Below are 17820 nucleotides of genomic sequence, written 5' to 3'. Positions count from 1 at the left end.
CCTCCCCGTTTTCATATATACAACAACTGATTACTAAGTAGTTCATTAGAACGAGGTAGTTTAGAAGGCGTCGCACTTAAATAGTGAAATAATCTTTATAATTTGTTCATTTGATAAGCCAATTATTCAACATTTCTGGCAGTGTTGTTGGCTGATAATGTAAACATTAAACTAACAGGATTGGACGGAGGACAAGCAGTTAATTTCAACTGTTGTATTTCAGTATTCAGACGCGTCGCTGGATATGGTGGAGTCTCCGGCGGACATAGTACTCACCCACGCTGAGAGGAAGTTTCTTCTCTTTGTCCAGAGGGGTGATGTGGCTTCGACCAGGAGGTGGGTGTGGTCTTGAGTACATTCCATGGGTATGCTGCATGGGTAACAGCTTCTCCTCCACATCAACCTACCCAGGCTTTGCGCAATGGAGAGGCCACTCCAGGCTGACAACCAGAACGCAAATTCCATAGTCTCCTGAGACTGATGGATGCCTACTACTACTACTACATACCTATCTGTGTCTAAATGGGAGTGTGGTCAAGCTCTCTATGCCCCCGCCTGCTATCTAGCCTTGCCTTACACTTTAACTTTTATGACGTTCGAATTCTTTATCGACTCTGGCTTTAAAGTTGTGAACAGAGGTGGCTTCCACAACTTCTTCCCTCAGTGTAGTTCACTTGTTAACCATCCGTAATGAATGTGATAATTTACTTATATATTCTCGGCTCATCTACGTTTCCTTTCTACGTTGAAGAGAAAGGACCTTGTCCACCTTGTCTAGTCCTCCCCCCCTCCTCAGTACCTTGTATGTTGTTGTCACGTCCCCCCTATGTTTCTTCTGTTCTCTAGGGTTGTGAGATTAAGTGCCATTAGCCTATCCTCATAGCTTAACCCTCTTAGCTCTGGTATCACTCTTGTTGTAAACATATGTACCTTTCAGTTTTGGTGAGAGTGTGGTGGTGGTGCGGTGTTGGTGAGTGTTTTGGTGGTGGTGGGAGTGTGTTGGTGAGAGTGTGTTGGTGGTGGTGGTGAGAGTGTGATGGAGGTGGTGTCGGTGGTGTTGAGTGTTTTGGTGGTGGTGGTGGTGAGAGTGTGTTGGTGAGTGTGTGTTGGTGGTGCGGTGGTGTTGAGTGTTTTGGTGGTGGTGTGTTGGTGGTGAGAGTGTGTTGGTGGTGGTGGTGAGAGTGTGATGGAGGTGGTGTCGGTGGTGATGAGGTTATGCTGGTGGTGGTTGAGAATGTGCTAATGGTGGTGACAATAATGAAATAAATTTCAATTTCACTCAGTCCTCTGATCTTGCTCCTGCAATGGCGAGTCTAATCTCCTAGCGGAGGAAAATCTTCAGAAGGATTTGACAAGAAGATAGTGTTGCTGATTGTGTTAGTGTGCTTCACCGTTGTTCGTCTTCCATCTGGGATGCTACGAACCCTTGAACGATAGTTCAGGGAAAACCATTAAAACAGACATTTCCTAAAGTGTGTTGTGTAAGGTGTGGCGAGCGTGCAATGTTGGAGTGACATGCACGAAACGTTGTAGTGAAGCAGAGTATTTACCTGCATTCAACTTTTGTAGTGACGAAGGTGAGAAATTGAAGTGACGAAAGTGATAAGTTGTAGTGGCGAAGGTGAGGGCTGTGAGTCTTTATAGAGACATAAGCGAAAGGTTGTAGTAACGTAGTTAAGAGGCCAGACGTAGACGTATGTGAGAGGCTGCTCTGAGGTGCTTGCAACCTGTTGCAGGCACCTGGAGACGTTCAAGGACAAGCCTCAGGAGCTGGACATCAACTGTACGGACCCGCTGGGACGCTCATCCCTCGCCATCGCCATCGAGAACGAGAACCTCGACCTGATGGACCTGTTGCTCAGCTTCAACGTCAAGCCCAAGGTGATGGGGGGGGGGTGCGATTGTGTGGGGCTCGGTGGGAAAGGGGGTGGGTAGGTTGTGGGAGGCGGGAGGTGGGGAAGGGGGTGGGTAGGTTGTGGGAGGCGAGAGGTGGGAAAGGGGGTGGGTAGGTTGTGGGAGGCGAGAGGTGGGGAAGGGGGTGGGTAGGTTGTGGGAGGCGAGAGGTGGGGAAGGGGGTGGGTAGGTTGTGGGAGGCGAGAGGTGGGAAAGGGGGTGGGTAGGTTGTGGGAGGCGAGAGGTGGGAAAGGGGGTGGGTAGGTTGTGGGAGGCGAGAGGTGGGCAGGTTTGGGGTGGGCAGACTGGCGTGGGCAGATTGGGGTGGGCAGGTTGCGGGTGGCAGGTTAATTCATAAAAATTCAATGTGTCGGAGGGACAGACAACCAGTGTATATATATATATATATAATGTTAGCCTTATTACGAGGTCCCCCAAGGTCGAACTTCTGACCCTCCCCAAGATGCAACCCCACAACAAGCTAACGCACCCCTGGGTACCTATTTCCTGCTAGGTAAACAGGTGCATTGGATGATAGGAAACGCGCCCATCCATTTCTGTCCTGCCCAAGAGTCAAGAATGAACCCGAATGTCATTCCGGGAGGGGAAAGGTGTGCAGGTTGTGAATGGGGAGGGGCAGCAGGTTGTGGAAGGGTGGGGTGAGGAGATTGTGGGTGGGAAGACGTGGGCATGCTGAGGAAGGGGAAGGGGTGGGCAAACTGGGGGAGGGGAAGGGGTGGGCAAGCTGAGGGCTGGGGAAGGGGTGGGCAAGCTCCTGCCATTCGCAGGGATTCTTTCTGACCCAAGTCCTCCTTTTACAGGACTCACTCCTCAATGCCATCTCGGAGGAGTACGTAGAAGGAGTCGAGATGCTACTCACCTGGGAGGAGAAAAACCATAAGAAAGGCCAGCCATATGTGAGTACATATATACAGAGAGAGAGAGAGAGAGAGAGAGAGAGAGAGAGAGAGAGAGAGAGAGAGAGAGAGAGAGAGAGAGAGAGAGAGAGAGAGAGAGAGAGAGAGAGAGAAGAGAGAGAGAGAGAGAAGAGAAAGAGAAAGATAAGTAACTCTTTCTTTTTGTTATAAATATGTTCACGTTATAATTTACATTTGAACACCAGAACACTCTGGTGTTCGAGCCTCCCCAAGATGTACCGCGAGGAGGCGTTTCGATTCCATAATTTGAGGCATTTCCCAAACCTGTTACAACATTATTTGGAGATTTTGTAATACCAAATGCGTTCTCCTTTGAAGTATAAGAATCCGGCTGTGTTTCACCAGCAGTATGAATGTAATTGATGTCAAGTGCTTGTATTTATGAGTGAGTGTGTCGGGAACGAGTGATTGTGAGCAAGTGAAGGTTTGCACTACGTCCTACCAAGTGTTTCATGGTAACTATGTCTTGCTCACCTCTGTAACACCCTCCTCTGTCCTCCGGGGCCACTGCAACACCTTTGCATCCTCCTGGTCCCTTATGTGACGCATTTCATTTCATCCTTTTTTTTGGTTTGGATTTTTTCCCCCGCCCTCCCCTACGTCCCCGCCAACCTTGCATGTTATACCTGCCTGCCTCACTACCTGCCTGCCTCACTACCTGCCTGCCTCACTACCTGCCTGCCTCACTACCTGCCTGCCTGCCTCACTACCTGCCTGCCTCACTACCTGCCTGCCTGCCTCACTACCTGCCTGCCTCACTACCTGCCTGCCTCACTACCTGCCTGCCTCACTACCTGCCTGCCTCACTACCTGCCTGCCTCACTACCTGCCTGCCTGCCTCACTACCTGCCTGCCTCACTACCTGCCTGCCTCACTACCTGCCTGCCTGCTTCACTACCTGCCTGCCTCACTACCTGCCTGCCTCACTACCTGCCTGCCTCACTACCTGCCTGCCTCACTACCTGCCTGCCTCACTACCTGCCTGCCTCACTACCTGCCTGCCTGCTTCACTACCTGCCTGCCTCACTACCTGCCTGCCTCACTACCTGCCTGCCTCACTACCTGCCTGCCTCACTACCTGCCTGCCTCACTACCTGCCTGCCTGCTTCACTACCTGCCTGCCTCACTACCTGCCTGCCTCACTACCTGCCTGCCTCACTACCTGCCTGCCTCACTACCTGCCTGCCTGCCTCACTACCTGCCTGCCTCACTACCTGCCTGCCTCACTACCTGCCTGCCTCACTACCTGCCTGCCTGACTCACTACCTACCTACCTGCCTATCTGCCACAGAGCTGGGAGTGTATACCTAAGGAGACGGCCAGCTTCACCAAGGACATAACTCCGCTCATTCTCGCAGCTCACCACAACCACTACGAGATCCTCAAGCTCCTCCTCGACCGCGGCGCCACGCTCCCGATGCCTCACGATATCAGGTGAGGTTTCAGCCCTCCGGAGCAGCTGTCGCTTCAATAATCAAAACAATAACAATAATAATAGTGCTATTACCACTTAAGCTAATCGCTACAACATTACTGTAATTAATATACCATTACACTGTTTTAACCCACTCTCAACCATCACCCGACGGCCGCCCCCGGCCCTGTTGCAGATGTGGCTGTGACGAGTGCCTTATATCTACCGAGGAGGACTCCCTGAGGCACTCCCTCTCCCGTATCAACGCCTACAAGGCCCTGGCGTCTCCGTCTCTCATCGCCCTCTCCTCCAAGGACCCCATCCGCACATCCTTTGAGCTCTCCGGCGAGCTGGGCCGCCTGCAGGGCATGGAACACGAGTTCAAGACGGAGTATAATGTACGCGGCGTGTAGACGTAGTCATGGTGATTGTAATGGCAGTAGTAGTAGTAGTAGTAGATGTAGATGTTGTAGTGATTGTAGGTGTGGTGGTAGTAGGGTTAATGGTGGTTGAGGTGGTAGTAGTAGTCGTAGTAGTAATTGTAGGTGTGGTGGTAGTAGGGTTAATGGTGGTTGAGGTGGTAGTAGTAGTCGTAGTAGTAATTGTTAGTGTGGTGGTAGTACTAAAAGTAGGAGTGGGGGGGGGGTAACAGATGTAGGATTTATAAGGGTAGTAAAAATAGGAATTGTAGTTTTTAAAATATCAGTAGTTGTAATAGTGGTTTTAGTGGTGGTGGTAGTAATAGAAGTAGCAACAATAGTAGTGTTAAGGAGAGTAGCCATAATATGTCTTCAAGTAATAATTGTTGCAGTGTGGATGATTCCTAACAGGGTTAGTCGTAGTAGTAGTAATAATTAATAGTATGAGAAATAGTAGGAATAGTAGCAGTCACGAAAGTAGCATTAATAATAATAATAATAATCATAATAATAATAATAATAATAATAATAATAATAATAATAATAATAAAAATAATAATTGAATGTAATCCAACGAACGTAACGAGAAAGGAAATTTTTTTGCTTTACGACGATGTGGATATTAATTGTGTATTTGCTGTGGAACTTTATAACACATGACCAAAAAGTATCTTGATATATATATATATATATATATATATATATATATATATATATATATATATATATATATATATATATATATATATATATATATATATATATATATATATGTCATATGTCACTGTAACATCATCCTTTTTGAATTCACGGGTTCGTTGTGATCCACACGATCCTCGTGGCTTCTTCCTAAGATATCTCCATAGTCATGGCCACCACCCATCTCAAAACTCTCCCCTTAACACTTTCCCTCCCTACGATATCCACAATTGCCCTCCCCCCCCCCCCCCTCATCGTCTTTCCCCCCTTTCTCGTCCTGTTATCTTTTCTTAGACCTATGTCTGTTAATGTCAGTCATTACAACAAGTATTTGATTGCTCAAAGTGATATCTGCATAATGATTGTACTAATTATAATAATATTAGCGTAATTCCTCTCTGGTCTTAGTTTCCTCTTTTGCTCTCTCTTGCGTTCTCATCAGTCTTTCGCTCTCACCTCGTCTCTCGTGTTCTCATTTTCATATGTGCTTTTTTTTCTCTCTCTATTGCTTCCTTTCTAGCTCTCATTTCCCATCTTTCTCTCTTTGCTGTCAGGAGCTTCGCAGGAAAGTGATGAAGTTCGCGTCTGAGCTGTTGGATCAGACGAGGACAAGGTCTGAACTTTCCATAATGCTCAACTATGACCCCGAGGGCCTCGTGTGGGAAGAGGGAGAGGTCAATTCCTTGGAAAGACTCAAAATGGCCATCAAGTTCTCTCAAAAATCGGTATGTGTGTGTGTGTGTGGAAGCGAGAGCTATTATTCTTCCCCAAACATACAGCCTGACTAATCCTACCTCCCATATCAACGCTAATCTACAGAAATGCACATTTTACCGCCAGTTCGTCACGCACCCGAACGTGCAGCAGCTCCTGGGCGCCATCTGGTACGACGGACTGCCCGGATTCCGTCGCAAGGACATGATGGGGCAGTGCATAGAGGTGGCCAAGCTGGCTTGCATGTTCCCCATCCTCTCCTTCGCCTACATCTTCTTCCCGAAATCCGAGAAGGGGAACTTCGTCAAGAAGCCTTTCGTTAAGTTCATCACCCATTGTGCCTCCTACATGTTTTTCTTAAGTGAGTTGGGGAGAGAGAGAGAGAGAGAGAGAGAGAGAGAGAGAGAGAGAGAGAGAGAGAGAGAGAGAGAGAGAGAGAGAGAGAGAGAGAGAGAGAGAGAGAGAGAGAGAGAGAGAAAGAGAGAGGTGTTAAGTAAGAAGGAGATGGGGGTTACATACGTAATGTTTTCAAAGATAAATTGTCTGCATATTAAGAAATGATTTTTTTAGAAACAAATTCAAGTTATTACCACGTTTTAACTATTAATGTTCTTCTTGCAATAAATCTAGAAAATGTTATCAGTTTCTAGAGTAATATCTCAGGTGTGACTGTCCGGAAGTGGATCAAGATTCTCCATATCACTTATGTGTTCACTTACGAAGCCTGTGCATCTTTCCTCATTCATGGCGGCCTAGGTTTAATAAATACACACTTAGATCGCCGCCAAGATCGAGGAAAGATCCACAGGTGTCGTAAGTGAACACCCAAGTAATTTGTGACGTCTGATCTTAGACAGGAGCAGCTCCCTCTTGCCACCAAAACCTAATTTGCAAAATGTGTTTTCTTACCCCTCCTCCCTTCCTCCCCCCCCCTCTCTCTAGTGCTGCTGGCCCTGGCGTCTCAGAGGATCGAGTATCTATTCATTGAATGGTTCGGTAACCCCTGGCTTCGATCCCTTTTAGAAGACTGGAAGCTGAAGGAGAGAGGCTCTCTTCCAGGCATCGTTGAACTGGCTATCATTATGTACGTCTTCAGTAAGTCACATGAGACTCTCACATATGTATTCCCCCCTCACCCCACCCCCCATCCCTTACATGGGATTCATATGTATTATGGTAATTAGCAAACTATGATAACTATGCCTCCTCCCTTCAATAAGGAAAGATCGCAATAACCTGGCCTGAGTAAATATAATAGTCTTTAATAGTCTTGACCCATTTTGGCAGGCTTGATATGGGCCGAGATGAAGTCGTTGTGGGGCGATGGTTTACTGGAGTACGTGCAGGACCTGTGGAACATCATCGACTACATAACCAACATGTTCTTCATGACGTGGATCCTGATGAGGACCACCTCCTGGATTCTCGTGCAGAGGGACCTCTGGGCCGGCATTTGGCCCTACTACCCGCGGGAGACTTGGCATCCCTTCGATCCGCTCCTCATCTCTGAGGGCTGTTTCGGCGCGGCCATGATCTTAAGGTGCGAATGAGGATACATGTGAGGGGCTATACTGACCGAGTTGCTATGGCTCGTACAGTATCGTGTCAGATTCATTTCTGATTTAACATATTCTGCCATTTCCCTGACACTGCCAAACGCTGGGTTTTGTCAGTGTATCAAAATATCTAATATGGTCACTGCTACGACCCAAGCACAATATTTGTTCTCTGTGTTGGCTTGCCACAACACACTCTTCATACAGTTAATGAGTCTCTACCACAAAATGTCTACGCACCTGATGTATTCAAGACACACTCTTATCCTCCACCCACTAACACATCCCTCTCATCCACAGCTTCCTGAAGCTGGTGCACATCTTCAGCGTGAACCCGCACTTGGGGCCACTGCAGATCTCCCTCGGCCGCATGATCTTCGATATTCTCAAGTTCTTCTTCCTGTACACCCTCGTCCTCTTCGCCTTCGGCTGTGGTGAGTGATGTTGTTGTTTTAGATTTAGTTACTCAGAACGAAGTGTCCGTGTAGCATTGGCTATAGTGAGCCCGTAGTGATGGCCAAAATATCTATGTAGCACAGGCTATGGTGAGCCCGTAAGTGAGTGATGGTCATATCTCTATTATATTTCGTTCTCCCTTTATCTCTCTTTCTTCACCTTTCTTCCTGCATCCTCCTGTTCTTCCTTCATATCTCTCTCTTTCTCTCTCTCTCTCTCTCTCTCTCTCTCTCTCTCTCTCTCTCTCTCTCTCTCTCTCTCTCTCTCTCTCTCTCTCTCTCTCTCTCTCTCTCTCTCTCTCTCTCTCTCTCTCTCTCTCTCTCTCTCTCTCTCTCTCTCTCTCTCTCTCTCTCTCTCTCTCTCTCTCTCTCCCTCCTTCTCTTTCCTCTCTTCACCTCTATTCCTTCACCTCTATTCCTTCACCTTTCTCCCTTTCCTCCCTCCACAGTCCCATTGTTTACTTTAATATCTTCATGGCATAATTTCGGTTCTCGAGTTGTGTAAACTTTTGAGCTGGTGGAAAATGTATATATTTTGTTCCTTCATTACCACCTGGCTCGTAATTTTCCCTAAAAAGGGTCACACGTCGCTTTCCTTAATACAACTCTGGAAAAGGTATACATTTCATACCTTAATACAGCTGTATTAAAAGTGTACTCCTCTTACCTTAATTAAACTCTTTTTTAAAGGTACACACATCTCTTACCTGAATAAAACGCCATTAACAACCAGTTTAGCGAGACTTTTTCGTATGATTGTAATGGTGGTACTGGTGGTACTTGTCGCAGGTATGAACCAGCTGATGTGGTACTACGCTGAGCTGGAGATGAAGCGATGCTACCATCTGCCGGGAGGTCTCCCGGACCGGGACAAGGAGAGCCAAGCCTGTTTTATCTGGCGACGGTGGACAAAGTTAGTGGTTCGTGTGTGTGTGTGTGTGTGTGTGTGTGTGTGTGTGTGTGTGTGTGTGTGTGTGTGTGTGTGTGCGTGCGTGTGTGTGTGTGTGTGTGTGTGTGTGTCGGGTCAGGGGTGGTAGCTTCCGTAGTGGTTGTAATAGGCGTGGGGCTTGTTGTTATTGTAGATGTTGTAGTAGTAGTAGTCGTTGTAGTAGTAGTCGTTTCATTCATGTGTGTGTGTGTGTGAATGGGTGTGTGAGTGTGTTATTAAATGGGACACAAAGGAGTATATCAATGTTCCTGGCAGGAATCTTTTCTATATTTCTATTTTTTTCTTTACTTCCAAAGTTAAAAGACGAATTCTCCAACGTTCATTTTTACCCTCTTAATAAGGTGTTCCGCCAAAGCAATTTAGCATCGTCAGAGGTCTAGAGGGGCGGGAGAAAATAACGATAAAAGAACAAATCCAGCAACATATAGTTCGTGAGGAAGTTGTGTGAATAAAAGTATTTACTTAATCGAGAGAAGTTTAGCCACAAATAATTGAGTAAATAATAATTGAGTAAAACCGTTACTTATTTTGTCTAATCTGTACAGCTTATTTGAGACGTCACAGTCGCTCTTCTGGGCCTCGTTCGGGCTCGTGGATTTGGACTCGTTCGATCTGACTGGCGTGGGAAGCTTCACCAGGTTCTGGGCGTTGTTGATGTTTGGGTCGTACTCGGTGATCAATGTTATCGTCCTACTCAATCTCCTTATTGCTATGATGTCAAACTCCTATAACATCATTTCGGTGGGTACTTTCTGTTTCTACGTTGTACTCTTAATTGCTATCCTGTTATTCATTCGCTTCCTTTTTCAAACAGATAGATAAAAAAAATACAGGAAGACACGAAGGAATTAGCAAAACAGCATGGACAACAAATCCAATTATATTGACCAGACCACACACTAGAAGGTGATGGGACGACGACGTTTCGGTCCGTCCTGGACCATTCTCAAGTCACAATCGACTTGAGAATGGTCCAGGACGGACCGAAACGTCGTCGTCTCTTCACCTTCTAGTGTGTGGTCTGGTCAACATACTTTGGCCACGTTACTGTGACTCATCGCCTGCAAATCCAATTATATGTGCTAATAATTTCCCATATTTCCGAGGAGGACATAAAGTTTAATGCTTACCTACTGTGATGACGACCTACAACAGGAACGCTCCGACGCTGAGTGGAAGTTCGCCAGGACGAAGCTGTGGCTGAGTTACTTCGAGGGCGGCGGCACCGTGCCTCCGCCCTTCAACGTCATCCCTTCCCCCAAGAGCGTCCTCAAGCTGATGGGCCTGGGTCAGGTGAAGCTCAGGAGGTCCTTCAAGGTCAAGGTGAGGGTCTCTCTCTCTCTCTCTCTCTCTCTCTCTCTCTCTCTCTCTCTCTCTCTCTCTCTCTCTCTCTCTCTCTCTCTCTCTCTCTCTCTCTCTCTCTTTCAATCTCCCTATCTCCCTACTTATATATTATCTACCTAATTATATCAATTTGCTTGTATTTTAAAATATATTATTATTATTATTATTATTATTATTATTATTATTATTATTATTATTATTATTAACGTTAATATTGTATTTTTAATTATTCTTATGTCGAAGGTAAACATTCGTTATACCTCGTTTAAATGCCTCTGGCTGTTACGGCCTGGTCTCTAGCTGTTACTTGCGTGTTGAGTTCCGGTTTTTAATTGTTACTTGTGTGTTGAGATCTGGTTTTTAACTGTTACTTGCGTGTTGAGGTCCGGTTTTTAACTGTTACTTGCGTGTTGAGGTCCGGTTTTTAACTGTTACTTGCGTGTTGAGTTCCGGTTTTTAACTGTTACTTGAGTGTTGAGATCCGGTTTCTAGCTGTTACTTGCGTGTTGAGTTCCGGTTTTTAGCTGTTACTTGCGTGTTGAGGTCCGGTCTCCTGCGTGACTGCTACTTCCTCCCACAGTCCAAGAAGATAGCGGAACAGCGACATATGAACGTGATGCGGCTGCTCGTCCGTCGCTACATCACCGAGCAGCAGAGGAAGGCGGACGAGAGAGGCGTCAATGAGGACGACATCAATGAAGTCAAGCAGGACATATCCACCTTCAGGTAGGTTCTCTAGGGACGGATTCTGGATGGTTGGGTGGCTGGTTGGCTGGTTGGCTGGTTGGTTGGATGGTTGGCTGGTTGGTTGGTTGCTTACTTGCTTGCTTGCTTGACTGTTTGGATGGCTGACTGGCTGGTTGATTGACTGTTTGGATGGCTGACTGGCTGGTTGATTGGCTGTTTATAGCTGGATGGTTGTGTGATTGACGACCTGGTTTGCTGGCTTGTTGACTAGATGGTTGGATAATTGGTTGACTATATGGCTGGTTTAATGGTTGGCTTGGCTGTCCAGTTGGCTGACATATCTGGCTGTCAAGCTGCCTTTCATTTTCGTTGAAATATATCAGTATTTCAGTTGAACAATATTTAACTACCATGTCTCATATAGCATTTATAAGTAGTTGTTTAAATACATAAATGACAGGCGACGGGACACGCTGGAGACACTCTTTGAGACGTTCTTCTCAGAAGTTCTTCCAGCTGGTGATATTTAAACTCCAGCTGGTTCTATTTACATCATTTTCTTATATTGCAGATATGAATTGATTGACATTCTGAAGAACAACGGAATGAACACGTCAATGGTCAGCGCTGAGGAAGCCTGTGAGTATATGCTAAAATATCTATTTGTTCTTGTGATATGAGAGCTCGGTCCTCATAGTATGTGATATGGCTGGTTACTGAGATAAGAGATATGGTTGGGTCTTAGGACAAGAGATGTGGCTTGATGCTTCGACGGGAGATGTGGCTAGGTGCTTGGACAAAATAGATGGCTGGCTGTTAGGACGCTAAATGTGGCTTGCTTCTAGGACAGGGACTGTGGCTGGTTGCCACATTCACAGACAAGAGCTGTGGCTTGTTGTTGGGAAAAGAGATGTGGCTGGATGCTAGGACGAGGAATGTGGCTGGTTGCTTGTGTAAGTTGGTACACGTTGCACGAACAGTAATGCCTGACAAAGGCAAGAGTAAGTAATATCATGTGTGGTATATTATGAACACTTTAGGCCGGCGTTCAAGAGGTCAAGTCTAAAAATAAAAATAAAAAATGTAAATAAATGACTTCAAACAATATTTATGCCTTAACCAACTCCCGTCATAGCTATTACATAAAACTTTATTAATTAATGTATGTTCATTATTTATTAGTGATTAGTTAAACTGACTAGAAGTTTTTGCCTCGGGAACTGATTAAGGTCCAAGAACTGAGGCGATGAGTTTGCTTTCAGCTGTGATTGGCAAGAAGGGTCGAGCTATGGAACGACGCCTCATGAAGGGCTTCAACATCGGGCTGGTGGAAGGAATCATCAACGAGATCCTCACCAGCGAAAAGAAACCCACGAACATCTTCGGGAAGCTGGCCCGTGCCATCGGCAAGAAGAAGAAGGAGGATTGGAACGCCAAGGTCTCACGCGCCTCCATGCGACGGGATCAGATCGGTTCCTCAGAGACCAGCATCAAGAGGTCGCAGTCGTCCATCAAGAGGCGCATACAATACGAGAACGAAATGCTCTTGAAGTCCCTCAATCCGGAAATGATTGCAGAATACAATCCCAACCTGGAGGTCCACACTCCTACCACACGCATCGCCTATGCCAGATTTAAGGTCAATACCCTCAAGAAGGAGAAGGAAAAGGAGCTGGCCAAGGAGAAAAAGGCGGTCACTCAAGAGAAGGCCGGAGCAGCGAACCTGAAATTGAAGGCTGAGGAGATGGAGCAGAAAGCAGGTAAGCCTTTTGTATCAAGATCACCATCTCCTCAAGCTCCAGTAGTCACAAGTCCGGATAGTACTCCGAAGCTGGTTCCAGCCTCTAAGCCAAAGCCTGACGAAGTTTCCAAGACTCTAGACAAGTCAGCACCAAAATCTGCCACAAGCCAAGAATCCAAGCCTTCTACAGGCCAGGACTCCAAGCTTGCCGACAAAAGTCAGGACATCGAACCTCCCACAACTCAAGACATGGAGCCTCCCACAATTCAGGCCCCAAAGCCTCCTACAATTCAAGACATGCAGCCTCCCACAACTCAGGCCCCAAAGCCTCCTACAACTCAAGACATGCAGCCTCCCACAACTCAGGCCCCAAAGCCTCCCACAATTCAGGCCCCAAAACTTCCTACGACTCAAGACCTGCAGCCTCATACAACTCAGGCCTCAAAGCCTCCTATGACTCAAGACCTGAAGCCTCTCTTAAGTCAGGGTTCTAGCTCCCCTGCTAGCCAGGCTTCTAAGCTTATTTATCCTACTAAGCCCCAAGAAGGCAGCTTTCCCCTTCACCCTTCAAACATTGATCCTTCAGCGCCGCCAAGACGGGCACCTGGAAAGTTAGCAGTACCAAAAGCCTTCCAGCAAGATACACAGCTCCTCCCTCCACCTCGCACCAAGCCACCACCCAAACAGATAGTTAAATTTGAAAGCACACCAGTCGACAAACCTTTGCCCAGACTGATCATTCAAACTCCTTCTAGTTCAGCCGATAAAATTCCACCCAAACAAATAACCAAAATTTCAGCCAGTCCAAGATTCCAAGATTCCAACAGGCAAGGGCTTCCAGCAAGGATTCCGTCCAGTTCAACCGATAAAATTCCACCCAAACAAATAATCCAAATTCCAGCCAGCAAAGGAGTTGAAGATTCCAACAGGCCAGGACTTCCAGCAAGGATTCCGCCCAGTTCAGCCGATCTCCACCCAAAACAAATCGTTCAAATTCCAGCCAGCTCAACCGAGAAGCCCTCACCCAAACAAATGGTTCAGTTTGCAGACAGCCCAGACGAGAAGCCTCTACCTAAACAAATGGTTCAGTTTGCAGACAGCCCAGACGAGAAGCCTCTACCTAAACAAATGGTTCAGTTTGCAGACAGCTCTGAAAAGATGCCTCTGCCAAAACCGATCGTTCAAACTCCAACCAAGAAGCCGATTGCTTCACCACCAAGCAAACCCAGGAGTTCTCCTACTAGCGTTTCACAGGACCCCGTGGTCACGAGTCCTGTGTTCAAGGAAGAGTTGGAAATACATCGGTATAACCTTTCCCCGACACCTAGCGAAACAAGAGGAAGGACTCCCGAGCCAAGCCCTGCAGGTAAATCAAAGGTAACAGGCCAAGTGAGAACGGGATGGTTGTAGAAAAATATACAAACTCTTGTACATTGTGCATTTGGGCAAAGTTTACCTTTGCCAAATATCTCCTGATATTTCATTGCCACATTTTGCAAATTCTTACAGGTTAATGGGCGAGTAATGCATTTCTTGAGCTCTCCTCATTGCAAAAATGTACATCATCTATAAAATATCTCATAGTCCAGTCGATAGAACTTCGGCCTCACAAGCGTAGGGTCCATGGGTTGAGTCCCATACAGCTCTGGTGAATGGAATTCACTCCTAGCTTCTGTTTGGAAGGACAGTGTGTTAACGGAATGACCGCCCTTGTTTCGGGGCTCAACGTCCCGACGGCCCGGTCCCCAACCAGGCATCCTCGCAATTAATTTACATATTCCAGGCGCCAAGAAAATCCCTCCTCAATTCTGAGAATTCGAAGTGTCAGTGAAGTTTCCACCAACATCTTATTATGGCATCACAATTACTCTTAACAATCTTACATTGGCACTTCCTCCAGAGGAGCCGGGTCGCTTGCCTCTCGATAGAATCCTTGGTGAATAGGATACTTTTGATGTCCTTGTCATATGTCTTTTTGTTCTCGTATTAACAGCCTGAGTGATATTTAGCGCATTTTGAGTATCCAGCAACAGATTGCTACATAGTCTTCCCGCCTTTGCGCCATATTTTGATAATTACCTACTTGCTTAATTCCCGGATAGACGCTTACTTATGTTACCTACCTGCTTAATGCCTACAGAGGCGCAGAATACATCTATGTGAAGATTAGTGTATTAAATCCTTATTTATTATTGGAGTACAGATTCCTGAGCCTACTGGGCTCTATTATATCTACATTTGAAACTGTATGAAGTCAGCCTCCACCACATCACTGCCTAATGTATTCCATCTGTTTACTAATCTGACACTGAAAACCTTATTTCTAACGTCCCTATGGCTCATTTTGGTACATATACCCTGTGAATTCCTCTGAGAAATTTGTAGGTAGTGATATTGTCTCCTTTAACTCTTCTGTCTTCCAGAGTCGTGAAGTTCAGTTCCAGTAATCTTTCCTCATAGCTCATTCCTCTCAGCTCGGGGACTAGCCTGGTGGATTACCTCTGAACCTTTTCTAACTTCTTTTTGTGTTTGACTAGATGTGGACTCCAGGCTGGAGCCCCCATATTCCAGCATTGGTCTGACATATGAGGTATACAAGGTTCTGAATTATTCCTTACACAAGTTTCTGAAGGCAGCTCTTACGTTCGCCAGCCTTGCATACGCCGTTGATGTTATCCTTTTGATTTGTGCTTCAGGGGACAGGTCTGGTGTGATATCAACCCCCAGATCTTTCTCTCGTCTTGACTCCTGAAGGATTGCCTCTTCCAGCTGGTACCTTGTGTTCGGCCTCCTGCTCCCTACACCTATCTTCATCGCTTTGCACTTGCTCGAGTTAAACTCTAGTAGCCATATGTTGGACCATTCCTTCAATCTGTCCAGGTTATCCTGTAGCCTCTTGTTGTGCTCCTCTTTGTGCGCGTGTGTGTGTGTGTGAGACCCTATGTATATATGTGTTTGTCTTTAAGTATGTATATACCTAGTTTCCAATGATCATCTACATTGTCGTATGTGCATACACAGTTTCTCCAAGGTATCCACACCGTCTCTAAGGACTGTGACCTGACCCAGCCCTACATCTTGCTAGTTATATTCACCTCCTTTTGTCATATGGATTCCCTGTACAGTATTCTTGATTTAAATTCGAACATTTTATTGCAACAAATGTTCGTTTCCAAGTTCAATGTTTAATAATTCTTTCTTAAGCATGTCACTGTATATTAAGCTATTAAATTATATATATATAATTTCGTTGAAGATACTAATCTAAATTCCTGACAATCACTGCTACTTTTCTGCTGTATTGTAATTACATAAAGACCTCTTAGAGTATCTTTAACCAGAATCCCGGATACTGGTAGTAAAAGCCTCATTACTATAGCTGCTGTGTCTGAAGTCAATAAAGTGGGATCTCTTTATTTGTGTTTTACTTATCAAAGTATTAATAAATAGATGAAAACAAAGGCAGTGGAAGCCTTTGGAAGCTTAACTAACTAAACTTACATATGAACTTAAGCTTACATAGGGCAGCTTAACTTACATATGGACTTAACTAGAGAAGTTAAGTCCATATGTAAGGTTAGCTTCTTGCCCTAGAAGCTACCCTTTCATGTGGATCATGTAGCACAGTGGTCTGCGTCCTCGTGTCACACACTAGGCACAGGCTTCCTGTCTCTGACAACAGGAATCATAAGCCTAATGTAGTTCAAATAGGCATTATGTTAAGAGCATGATACATTTTGTTAGGCCTAAATAGGCTACGTTCTTGTTGTATTAGGATTTTAACGCTTTCTTTTTTTTTACCTGTATATTTACATCTTTCAAATGTAAAAAAGTGGACTGTTTATCTATAGAAGTCGTCCTCTTATAAAGTACATTGTGAGAGCATTTTGACGTCAAAATACAAAACAGACAAATAAAGAGGTACTATAGATCACAGCGGGACACAAACATTAACATTTTCTGTGTTTGTGTTCCATAAGTTAGATGAATGTTAGATGTTCCATAAGTTAGATGAATGTTAGATGTTCCATAAGTTAGATGAATGTTAGATGTTCCATAAGTTAGATGAATGTTAGATGTTCCATAAGTTAGATGAATGTTAGATGTTCCGTAAGTTAGTTGTGTTACGTTAGATTAGGATAGATTAGGTGCGTTTTAGTACATTATTTTCTGTCGGTTGTGGTAACTCTAGAGAACGGGATGATCTGTCTATGTGTTCAAGGTACTCATATAGTCCTGGAGAGATACATAAATGTTCATGTGAACATACCTACTGAACACTTGCTTCCTAAACTGTAAGATTTTTACCCCTTGCAATTTGTTGTATATGCTAATTAGCCTACTGTATTAGTTTAAGGTGGGGGCTCAAGGCCTATCAGCCTCTGAAGGGTTATTAAAGCCACCACAACAGTTTATTCTGACCAATCAGCAACTATACTGTGCCTGAACATAGTTCAGGACTAAAGTAAACTCACAGTTTATATACACAGAGAAGCAGGGTATACTTCTAACTATATAGAACTATATACATTCCTTACCCAAAAAGAGTTCGTTATATTAGCTTAGGATATTAGTCTCGTTTTGATTGCCATTAAATTTAGAATATTGTATTATTCTTTAGCTACACCCACATTGCAAATATACATGAATTTTATGGCGAGTTAAATTTTGTATAATAACTATGAACTGCATTTTCAACCACTAGTTGAACGATGTTTCATAAGATTCCTTACCCAGGTGAAGCATTTCCCCATCTGTGTTTCAAGCAACACTGCTCCCATGTAAATTATTTTCCAAAGCGATCGTATGCAGGTGTTGATACAGGTGCACTGGCGGTTGACAGACACGTGTCAACTTTGTCAACTAGGTACGCAGTTGTTGACTGGAACAGATGCAATAGGTACCCCAATTATATACAAGGGGACACATGTGCACCCCTGTGGCACTGGAATTATGTTTTAAACTGGTTAAAATGTTAATTAATAGGCGTTTTGAAGAGTAAGTGTATTTA

General features: G+C 45.1%; 1 protein-coding gene across 1 annotated transcript; it reads left to right on the top strand.

Moving 5' to 3' along the window:
- Positions 1-229: 229 nt before the first annotated feature.
- LOC123766196 (transient receptor potential protein) lies at positions 230-16225 on the top strand. The gene is made up of 16 exons (XM_069321187.1): positions 230-336; positions 1737-1881; positions 2715-2810; positions 4123-4265; positions 4442-4643; positions 5918-6088; positions 6204-6438; positions 7020-7172; positions 7365-7617; positions 7934-8067; positions 8878-9001; positions 9583-9778; positions 10193-10360; positions 10962-11107; positions 11640-11707; positions 12331-16225. Exons 1-16 carry the CDS (start codon positions 245-247, stop codon positions 14217-14219), a joined length of 4215 nt encoding a protein of 1404 aa, XP_069177288.1. The 5' UTR covers positions 230-244; the 3' UTR covers positions 14220-16225.
- The last annotated feature ends 1595 nt before the right edge of the window (positions 16226-17820 follow it).

Source organism: Procambarus clarkii, chromosome 9, assembly GCF_040958095.1.
Source record: "Procambarus clarkii isolate CNS0578487 chromosome 9, FALCON_Pclarkii_2.0, whole genome shotgun sequence".
Taxonomy (NCBI): Eukaryota; Metazoa; Arthropoda; class Malacostraca; order Decapoda; family Cambaridae; genus Procambarus; species Procambarus clarkii.
This window is presented reverse-complemented; position numbering and strand designations above follow the sequence as displayed.

Bases quoted from the DNA above. Each gene is read 5' to 3' on its own strand.
- LOC123766196 (XM_069321187.1), top strand. From the start codon at position 245: ATGGTGGAGTCTCCGGCGGACATAGTACTCACCCACGCTGAGAGGAAG. The intron at 7,173-7,364 runs GTAAGTCACATG...CCATTTTGGCAG, and splicing joins TATCATTATGTACGTCTTCA to GCTTGATATGGGCCGAGATG. The intron at 11,108-11,639 runs GTAGGTTCTCTA...CTTATATTGCAG, and splicing joins CAGGACATATCCACCTTCAG to ATATGAATTGATTGACATTC.